The sequence below is a fragment of the Sesamum indicum genome, linkage group LG11, assembly GCF_000512975.1.
Source record: "Sesamum indicum cultivar Zhongzhi No. 13 linkage group LG11, S_indicum_v1.0, whole genome shotgun sequence".
In the NCBI taxonomy this organism is placed as follows: domain Eukaryota; kingdom Viridiplantae; phylum Streptophyta; class Magnoliopsida; order Lamiales; family Pedaliaceae; genus Sesamum; species Sesamum indicum.
In genome coordinates, this window is record NC_026155.1 from 8046514 (window position 1) to 8058032 (window position 11519).

Below are 11519 nucleotides of genomic sequence, written 5' to 3' on the forward strand. Positions count from 1 at the left end.
GTAAATGCGCCATTCTTGGATAATTTCCAATGTAGAAAGTCAATTTGGCTGTCAGTAGTAGGAACTTCCATGATCATTGCGATGATGTGTTGTAGCACAACTTGTTGGAGTTTGTTGACATCCCATTCATAGTTGTTCCAGAACCATAAAGAATTTTCTTCTTCTTTTTTTTTTTCTTGTATAGAGTAGCACCAATATAGGTAATGGGAAGTACATTACTTGACAATCCGGTGACATATTTGATTCGATATGCCAACAAGTTAGCTTTTTTTTTTGGGAATGAAGGCACTTTTAGCCTGATTGATTTTCCGCATGGAAGATTGCTCGAAGTTTCGCAAGAATTGCATAAGCTTGATCAAACCATCCTTTTCGCAATATGTGAACAAAATAACATATCGGCATATGAAAGATGTGATATCTTAACGTCGCAGTTAGTATAATAGAACATACCCGAATTCTCATAACGTTTAAGATAAGAGAGAATGCTATTTTATCATCACATAAATAAATGTAAGCATATTTCAATTAATACACATTTTGTAAATCAAATAATATATATATATATGTGTGTGTTAACGGCCTACTATAATCAAATTGAATAATATCTGAACGAGTTTGGACGAAATAATATAATAAATATATTTTTTTTCAAAAAAGAAAGCCATGTGAAATGGAAGGAAAATGAAAGAGACAGCGAATGTGAAGATTCGTATCATACATCAGCATCTTCCTCATTTATTGCCGTGCCCCACCACTACGCACGTGCCACCTCACACGTGGGGGCCCCACGTTCAAGTTCTTTTATCCAATGCCCAACGGTCCCTCCCTCCCTCTCTCTTCCAAACAGTGAAAAAACAAATTTACTATCGATTTTCTCTCTCTAGAGGACAAAAAATAGAAAAACACACCGCATTTATAAAATTACGCGGTCTCGCACATTGCCCCTCTTTTTTCTCTCCTCTGTTTTTCTCTCTATACCTCTGCGCATTTCCTTTTCCATCTATGGCGATCTGAGAGAAAGAGGGAAAGCAGAGTTCGAAATTACGCTTGTCTGCATGTGTTTTTATTGCTCTTGACATTTAGGGCGTTGCTTTTGCCCTAGCACATTGCCTTTTTCCTTTAGGAGGAAGGGGATTGGGGAGCACCAGAAGGATTTGTCGGTACGGACGTTTTTTTAACGGAATGTGGTCGTTTGATTCAATGGATGCGTTTCTATTCGCCGCCAGCAGAGCCTTCTGTACTCCGCTAGGGCTTTTTATTCAGATCCAGGTTTGTAGTACGAGTGCTTTGACTCACCCGTGCTTCGAATCGGACAAAGGTGTTATTTGATTGATTTAAGCTCATTTTTCATGTTGAAGATAGAATGTGTTAACAGTTTTTTATGCTTCTTTGATTGTCGTTTGAGCTCAAATGAAGTGGCATTTACTCTCAACTAAAAAAGCATTCTTCCTGAGAATGGAGTTCGAAATTTTGTTTTATTTTTCTTCTTGTTGACACGGGATAGATGGCAAGTATATCTGGATTTTGTAGGCCGGTTAGATCTGACGAGTTTTTGATACATGAATCACCAAATTATCCATGAATAAGACAAAAAATAAAAATTAGTCATATGATAGAGGGACATTTGGCGCTGGAAGCTTGCATATTTGGATTCTGTTGTGGCACTTTTGGTCTGAGTAAAATCGCTGTTGCAGTTTCCCGAGTGAGTTTATATTAGTCAAAGAGCTCCCTTTATTGTTGCTGGGAATGGGGGATGTTGTGTGGTGGGACATTAAAATGAGCCAAGCAATACAGCTCAATATTGACTTAACTTCTGCTTATTAAGTGAGTGACAGTAACAGAGAATCCACACTGCATTATGTTAGTAGCTTGACAGATCTTGGATATTGTAATTTGGAAATGCAACTACATGCTCCAACATGATCATGTAGTATGCAATTCGAGAATGTAGAAACCTTTTGTAGTCTTGGTCTAGATTGTGGTTGGTTCATTAAGTAGCTTGTTCACTGAATACCTGGAATTGCGCTGAATTACACTTTGTTCGTGCTCTTCGAAATGTGCTAATTGTTGTCCGGATTTGGTGGAAACACTCAGTTAGTAAAACTTATAGCTTCACAAGTGGGAAACATTAAAAAATGATAAAGGTTGAATGTTATGTTGCTATCAGATTGTTCAGCTAATAGATTGTAGTGTATGAGATTAACATTTTTGATGTGAAGTACAAATACTTGTTTTAGGTTTGATGTCTACTATATGCTCTTCTGTCTGTCCTTATTAACATAAGGAAATCGGTAGAACCTGACTTGATATCAGTGCCATTGTTACTTTACAGCTTTTCTCAGCTTGTTTGTAGCCAATTTGAAGTAAGTTGAAACTTTCATTCCTGTTGCAGGGATTTTGCATTTGCCTTCTTCTTGCCCTTGGCTGGGCGTTGGCTTCTTATGTCAGGTATTTGGAAACTGATGGTCTACATTCTAGGTTTCATGCGAATATCAGATTTCTCTTTGTAATTGTTTATAATTTTGTTAACAAATTTCTTGTCACAGGAGTAAAGAGATAAGGCGGCTGAAGGAAAGCATAAAAAGTGGCAATGAATTTGCTTTTCTTTGTTATGATATTAATGACCTCGAGCATTCTAATCAGGTCAATTTACCAAGGGTTTCAGTTGTAATGCCTTTGAAGGGGTTCGGAGAACACAATCTACATAACTGGAGAAGTCAGGTGAAAAATTCTTAAAGTTCTTAATGCTCATTTAATAGGTGGCCAAACAGAATCTCTGATATATCACATGAAATGCAAGATATTAGAAACTTTGATAGATTCAGTCACTAATGAACTAATAGCAGTGTAGCTTACTGCATTAAACAAGTGTATCCAAACCAGAGAATTTGTAGGGAGTTGATACTAAACTTGATTTGTTATATGGTCAATCTGTGCTGTCTGCCTCTCTTTTCTAATTCTCTGTCCCTATTAGACATCGTCGTTTCCTGTTTTCTGTTAGTTGTGAGATTGATAAAACACTTACCCAAAAGAAAATAAAAGAAAGACAGAAGTAGCAATCGATAAAACAGGAGTCTTCAGAACTTTTTTTTTCCTTTTAAGTTTCATTTTGCTATTACTTTCCGCATAAAGTAGTTCATATGACCGACGACAGAGAAAGTGAAAAATGTTAGTTTCTGTTATGGTTTGTGAATGATGCAGATTACATCTTTATACGGCGGTCCACTGGAATTTCTTTTTGTCGTTGAAAGTACAGAAGACCCTGCTTACCATGCGGTCTCCCGATTGTTAAAGGAGTTTGAGGTCTGTTGTTTCCTCCCATTACTACATGCAAGATTGAGTGCTCTAAGCTTGTATTTTCTTCTTTTCATATGGGTGCATCCACTAGTTCTGCCTGTCTACGCAAGATATGGTTTGGATGATTACTTTTTGCTCTGTCTCTTTTGGCAATGTAGTCATTGTACTTGCTTGTCTACAACTAGAAGTTCAAAATACTTCTACAAGCAATTGGAAGTTTAAGCAAAAGAATTTTAGCTTGTTCAATTTCTTTAAATTTCTTTGTAGTTGTTGACATGACCAAACATTGTCTTACTTCTAGTGATTGTATTTGTTTGTATATGATTATTTGAGTTAAAGAATCTAAGTTTGGTCAATTTCTGATGTTTCTTTGAAATGTGTGAACTTCAGTAACTCTTAGGAGTAAAGCCATCATACATACAACAATTTTATCTTTGTTCTGATCGCTCCTCAAAAGGATATTTAGTAGAAAGGCCTGGTCTCTTCCGGACTATTTGATTTTGAGAATTTAAGTTTACTTGTTCTAAGATGCAATCAATATTTTAGGCTATGGGTTATCATGGTGCAGTTTCGATTTGTCTTAAGCTATTTTCAAATCGGGTTATCATGGTGTAGTTTCAATTTGTTTTAAGTTATTTTCAAATCGAATTGCTATTGGCAGTTTTACAAAATTACTTTTCAAATTGCCACTTTCAAAACCAAAATCCACAATGTGGGTTTAACACTTATAACAAAAAACAAAGAGATGTTGAGACTAATAAAAAGTAAGAATATATATAATTAAAACTCTTTAATTGATAAAAAGTAACAAATTATTGGAATAGTTGAAGTCAAATACATAATAACTTAAGAACATACATAGCTAAAAGTCTACAAGTAATATAGGGTAACAAGTTTTTGAATAATTAAAGTCCAATATGCAACAATCAAAACATAGTACAACTAAAAGTTTTTAAAACCATGTTGGAGGTCAATTTCCAACTAACATATGTCCGATATACAAAAGTAATTTCAAGAGAAATAGAAAACTTATTGTTAGTAAAATCAAAATAATAAAAAATCACAAAAATGTTTTTTAATTACTCATATAGACTTAACCCTAATAATTTTTTTTTTCAAATTAATCTTACAAATTTCTTATCTTTGATTAAATTTTTTACATTACAAAAGAATGCAAGAAGAAGAGAAGAAGGAATAGAAAAAGAGAAATAAAGAAAACAAAATTACGAGAAGAGCTGGAACTTGGGATTGAGGAAGTAAAGAAAGACTTGTCTTGAAAAGTTTGAATATGAGATTTTAAAAGAGATCTTCTCCAATAGAAAGCATTTCATCTCTTATATTTTTGTTCTCTTTCTTTTTTTTTTTTAATTTTTTTTTCTTTTGACAAATAGAAAATCATGGGCTCATTTTAACTTGAGCCCGAATCTAACCTTTATAAAAATGGGCTTTGCAATGCGCGCATTTGACAACTTATGTACTTTGAACTTCTATAAACTGAATATTAAAGTCTTCTAAACAACTAACTAATTTCATTAAATTATTTTGCATATGTGTCTGATTATGCTAGGTCTTCCTGAAACTCAGAGTGCATAGCTATAGTTATCTGGAATAAAAAATGTGTTAATAAGGTGTTTAATTTGAAATTTTTCATGAGGGTTCAAGATTCCATGTTCACCACTTGCACATGTTGCAGCAGCAAGAATGCGGTTAAGCGGAATCAGGTTGGACTGGAGGAATAAACCAAACTTTAATGAATAGATTCTTACCAGGTAATTAGGAGAAGATAACTGATCATGAACTTAATATAGATCTAAATGCCAACTTTAACTAATTTGAAGTTTTGCACTGGTTCTGCCCATCATTATTACTTATTCTTTTCCAGTTATGGGTTTTCTGTGCACCAGCTTAGTAGGATGAACATTAAGCAGTTAACCTTCTTTGAGGAACTCTTAATTTAATAAAGTAGAGATAAGGTATGATGCTAAAAATTATCTTATTTTAGCCATTAATGGATGAAAAGATCACATGCAAATTGCATCTTTAGAGAAGATGCTTGCATGTAAAACAGAAAAATAAAAATGGGAAAACTGCTCTCTATGTATATACCATTATGCTTGAGCTATTGATTGTTTTTTGTGGTGTAAGAAGCCTAGAGTTTAGATACATAATGAGCACAAAAGAGTGTACTTTATTATTTGAATCTGCATTTCTTTTTTCTACCTAAGGTGGACATGTTTTTTGGTTTACTTTTTTCATCTTTGTGATAATATATTACTATGTTTGTTCAAGTTTTTTGCAGAAATAGATTTACTCATTTGTTGCAAAGCTCTACAGTTTTGTACATCTATCTCATGTGAAAATATAAAACATTGCAGGACGATGTTGAAGCAAAAATTGTAGTAGCTGGTCTATCTACAACCTGTAGTCAGAAGATTCATAATCAGTTGGTATGGAATGATTTTGAATGGTTCTGTTGAAAATGCTTTTGTGATTTCTTGTTCCAATCCAGTATGGTTCTCTAAGCTCCAATTGCAGTCACAAAGAAATCAAAGGTGCTGCATTATATTATATTTGTTGACTGTGGTAGACATGTGTGCCATAATTTTGTTGGTTACTTCTTTTATTAAGAGGGGGTCTATTAAATTTTTTGAAAATCTTCTTCCAACCTTATAAGATGTTTTTGGGAAGAAAATCTTGGGATCTTTTTAGAGATAAGTGCTAAAATTCTTGTATAAATAAGGCCATGAAACTTATAACATGTTTTCTGGATCCTTTTATAAAACTTATAAAATATTACAACTTTTGCAATTTACATTGTTAAATTAAAGTAGTTTGCCAATATTTTTAAAATAGATTGGGTTCTATTTAGATTGTTGAGGTTCTTATAAACTTGTAATGTTAATCTTTAAAATGTGTATGAACTCTTTGAGACATCTGTAGGTTGCCCGATAAGGTATCTTGCACCTTTTAAGATGTTCATCAAAAAGACCTTTTCCAGAAACTGCATCTTGAAGCTTGAAATTACTGTGCCTTACATACGGCTTTAAGCTTCTTATGAAGATTTTGAAAATAATCTTCAAATAATAAAATACGAATCCCACCAGAGAAAAGCTTGAAAAAGTAGGCTTATGTGAATAATGGAGTTCAAGTTAAATTCTATTGTTTTCAACTCCGGCTATGATGGAGCACCATAGCAGTTTCTGGAAACAAGAAGATATTGGGTATTGCTTTTCTTTTATTCATTATTTCGGATATTGCTATCTTGATCACTCCTTTAGTTATTGAGTTTGATGTACAACATTTAAATTTTGCAGGTCGGTGTAGAGAAAATGCATAAAGATACCAAGTATGTGTTATTTCTTGATGATGATGTTAGGTTGCATCCTGGGTCAATTGGGGCTCTCACAGCTGAAATGGAAAAGAACTCAGATGTATGCTAATATATAGTTAACCATACTCACCAAATCTAATTTTAGATATTGTCCTGATTGATGTTCTTAAATCTTTACCATTTGTTTAAACAACTCTAATTATTTTTGCCTGCAAAATGTGCAGATATTTATTCAGACTGGATATCCTCTTGATTTACCCTCTGGAAGTTTAGGAAGTTATTGCATATACGAATATCACATGGTATGTTAACACTACTTATTGAAAGGTTCCTGTTAACTGGTTTCACCCCAATGGACATAAAGCAAATATGTTCCTTTTTTTTTTTTTTGAATAATTGTAGGAGCACTTTGTATTGGTTCTACAAAGACTGAAGTGTTAAATTTTATTTAAATGTGGGTGGCAGCAGGATGGGGGCTGGATGTTCCAAGTTTGCTAGGCATGTGATAAAACAATCATGTGTATTGACAAGGTCCAGTGTAATCAGAATAACCATGAAAACAGAGTCCAAAAAACCATAATATTGGAGTATGAATCTGTAAAAAAAGGTTGCTTATAATGTACTATTGTAGGAATATACTCACAAGGATGATGGTTACTCCATAATGTTCTTGAAAAATGTTGTAACAAAACTGAGCTAGTCGATCTTTATATATTCATTTTTAAAATAAAAATAAAAAAAAAGAAAGCAAAATGCATTTAATGGCTTAAGGAGATTTTGGTTCCATCTTGTATTTGGAATTATTAACTGCATTCAGGGCCTACAAGGGCAGATAGAATATGTTTGTAAACCTTATTGGAGGAGCTTTATTTGAAGTTTAAGATGCTATTGCTGGTTATGAATGTTCTTGATCATCTAATTGATTGAATGAATATTGTTACTGCAAATCTTTTAGCAGAGAGCTTCTCTGAAGTCATTAATTCTCAATTTAGAGCATTATGTATGATTCTTAAGAGCATGAACGTTATTTTGTCTGATGCGAGTTCAGCACATATATATGATGTATTAAATAGATTGGTTGTCTGACCCCTCAAGTCAACAGATTATTTTACTTAGTGAGAAAGAGGAGAATAATGATTTTAGCAAACTTAGGGTTTTAGAAGATTCATGAACGTGCCATCTTTCTGAAGCAGAAAACCCTTGGCATGCCCCCAGCCTGAATCCCCCACCCCGAATGAACTTAGCAACTTCTGGTATGTATTGGTGGTCTTAATTTGGATGCTGCGACTTCTGCACTTTCTCCTCTTTATTGCTTCTTTGATCCATTGTCTCACTTACGAACAGTAGATGTATGAATCTTTACTTTGAATTGGACCGTACATTTGGAATCAATACCTTCTTGATGGTACAATGTGCCTATACTAGTTGCTTAAGGTATCTAGGAACACATTGGTATGGTAACATGCACAACCTCCCATGCCAGCCTACTTGCTCTTGTCATTTTATTGGTTTCTCATGTTAAAATCTTCATATTGAGACTTGAATTATTGACATTCTTTTACATGTAGCCTTGTTCTATGGGGTTTGCTACTGGTGGAAAAACATTCTTTCTGTGGGGAGGATGCATGATGGTAAGTATTTTATCTGAGTCAAATTCTTTTTATGCTTTCAAGAACCTTATATGAATTTTCTAATTGCAGATGCATGCAGATGATTTCAGAACAGATCGTCATGGTGTTGTTTCAGGACTTCGGGATGGGGGCTATTCAGATGACATGACTCTTGCAGCTATTGCAGGTAACAGATTTGCTGTCTCTAGATGATAAATTGATAATGTTTAGGTCAGGGTAAACCACGCATACATACTATACTGAATATCCAAGATATTATGCAACATTGTATATTGTTTGTCTTAACTGCATTATAGCATGAGTTGATATCCAGTTAAAAAGGCGTTTTAAGCATTTTAACTTTGACATTTAACCTGCATGGAATGCATTATTTTCTGATACTGTTGTTCTACAGGGGCTCATAAGAGACTCATCACATCGCCACCAGTTGCTGTTTTCCCCCATCCACTTGCAAGTGATCTTAGCTTTGGCAGGTATCCATAATGTTGCTGAAACTTGATCTTCAGTAGAAAATAAACTTGGTCATTTACCTTCAGAAGGGAAAAAAAGGCTGGTTTGAGTCAGTTTTCCTACCTTTGGCAGGCCTTTCTGAACCTAGTTGTTTGTATATCTGTAGGTATTGGAATTATTTGAGGAAACAAACATTTGTTCTAGAGTCATACACGACAAGAGTAAACTGGATTATGAACCGGGCATTATTCTCTACCCACTGCTACTTATCATGGGGTTTTGTATCACCTTATCTCATGTCCGGAATACATGTTGCTGCAGCACTTAGACTTTATTTTAAAGGGTACTCATTTGGTGCAACAGCTTTGCCATGTACTGGTGAGTTATCTTACTGTAAATCCAGTTGGGTAAGTTGAATATAAATTTAGTTGGTAGGATCTTTCAGTGGAACACTAGAATTGTACTTGATTGATTTTAAAACTCAGGGACTTATCTTTTCTGTCTGTTTCATTGTATGTTCTGGCCATTCTGAAATCAATTTAGGCTTTATTGCTTGAAATTTGCTTTGGACATTTTATTTCCACTTTCCTATAATTTCTTACATGTGATTTATCATTCACTTGCATGCTTATTGAGCTGGTTTGTTTTGCATGATTATGATGGATATGCTCTTATAATTTACATATACCAATGAAGTTGTTCTCCCTCATTCATCTCTTGTTAATAACCTTTGCCTATCTGGATGTCTCAAAGAATGTCTTAAAAAGGTTATTGCTTTTTTGCGATAGTTTCCAAAGTCAAGCTAAAATTAAAGAAAAGAAGGAACTTGTTGCATCTCATGTTTTACTAAAACTAAGTAATTCCTTCAAAAGAAGCCTATAAACGATGGAATGGAGGGTAATGGGTATTACGTGGAATAGGTGCTTGGGATCATAATTGCATGAACCAATGCTTTCAATTGATATGGAGAATCATATGTGACCAGAAAGTGACTTACATTTGATGGAAGGATGCCTGTAATGTTTCCTGAAAATGTATAGCTGCTCTTTGCTTTCTGTTATCTGTTAATCATATAATCGTCCTATATTTTCAGGGTTGTTGTTGGCTGGCAGCCTTGCGATATGTACAGTTATCGAACTTCTTTCCATGTGGAACTTGACAAGAATAGAGGTCCAGCTATGCAATTTGTTGTCCCCAGAAGCTCCTCCCTTATCACTTGCATCTTATAACTGGTGTCTTGTAAGTCATTCTTCTCTAATCCTTCACCTATATGTAATAAAAAATTATTGAAGATTATAGAGAGTAGCGAAGAATATATAAAGGCAGATGTGGAGCAAATATTTTGGTACTTTTCATGGGAAAACATTAATTAAAAGTAGCTACCTTTACATTTGACTAAATTTTGGAGTCAATTTGAAAATATTGTTGGGTGTAATATCTATGGAAATGATTGACCTGCGTTATTTAGTTTGCTCATGCTGGAATGATGAGATAATAGCTTACTGCAATACTTGCTTGATTTTCAAATTGAGCAGGTGTTTATCGCAATGCTGGTTGACAATTTTCTGTACCCTGTATCTGCAATGCGATCACATTTTTCTCAGTCTATCAATTGGTCAGGCATCCGATATCACTTAAAGGATGGGAAGATAAACAAGGTACTACTATCTGAAACCACTTTTTAGTACACAAGATTGAATACGTCTATCTGATAATGTCTAGAAATTATAAGTAACTGATTTATCAGTCAGAGCAATGATTTTCCTTTGTCAAGGCTAACTTTGGAACTAGAAACAGTGCTGAAGAATGAAGATGTATAATAATCCAGTGGTTGATGTAGTTCTGTTAGTAATATATGAATCATAACTCTGGAAACAAAGCTCTGAAACTCTGTTGTCTTCTTTGGTGGAGAAGGCTGCAATAGTTCATCATATTAACTGTAAAGTTCTTACCTTTTAAAGAACAAAAGTCAGAAAATTTTTGCAACATTGTAAATTTGCATTACTCAATGTAGATTGAAAGAAGCAAGGAGAAGGGACCTAAGTTCACGGATTTAGGAGGAAAGCATTTGTACGGGAAGAAAGGAGCTCCAAACAATGGCTCATTCCTTCGATCTTTATCCAGAAGTTTTGTTCATTGGAGGCAACCCAAGAAGTACGATGTATAGAGGAGGACAGTAGCACAGAATTTGATTCTTTGGTCTTTCTGGTTTCAGAAAACTACAGTGGATTCTAGGAGGAGAGGTTTTTGGGAATCATTGGTTCCATGGATTTGATTGAAAGGAAGGGACCATCAATGGATATATTTGGAGTGTTAGGCTTTTGGTGATTTTTATTTTTTTAGTTTTCCTTTTTCAGATTAGTTCAATCGATTGATTCTTCAGTTGAAGGGTGCAGTTCACGTTAGCTGTGAATTGTGTAATTGTATTTGTGTTGTATAATCATATAAGATCATTTATTCATTCAAATACTCCAAAGTGTGAGACAAAATCTGATTACGTTTTGTATTCTTTATTGGGCATGATATTGTGTTGCACTACACAAACTGTTTCTGGGCAGGACTTAAGGTTAACCTTTTAAATTTGTGTTTTGTCGTAAGCTCATTATTCTGCTGTTACATCTTGAGCACTATTTCTGACGGCACTTCTTTTACGCAAGAATGAGTATCTTTGGAATTTTCTTTCTTCGCTTCTTCACTTGTGCTATTTGTTTGGTAATATTAAGGGAAGTGAAAAGGTTTCATTTCTGATCTAGAAGTAGAGATTGGTTGGAATCTAGGGATTATTTGCAAAAATTCATGCTTTTTTTTAA

General features: G+C 34.3%; 1 protein-coding gene across 1 annotated transcript; it reads left to right on the forward strand.

Moving 5' to 3' along the window:
• Positions 908 to 11217, forward strand: LOC105173554. Its single transcript, XM_011095337.2, has 14 exons — positions 908 to 1269; positions 2393 to 2448; positions 2547 to 2721; positions 3202 to 3303; positions 5673 to 5744; positions 6612 to 6728; positions 6853 to 6930; positions 8197 to 8259; positions 8329 to 8425; positions 8654 to 8732; positions 8876 to 9087; positions 9803 to 9948; positions 10245 to 10367; positions 10724 to 11217. The coding sequence occupies exons 1-14, from the start codon at positions 1183 to 1185 to the stop codon at positions 10874 to 10876; spliced, it is 1560 nt and encodes a 519-aa protein (XP_011093639.1). The 5' UTR covers positions 908 to 1182; the 3' UTR covers positions 10877 to 11217.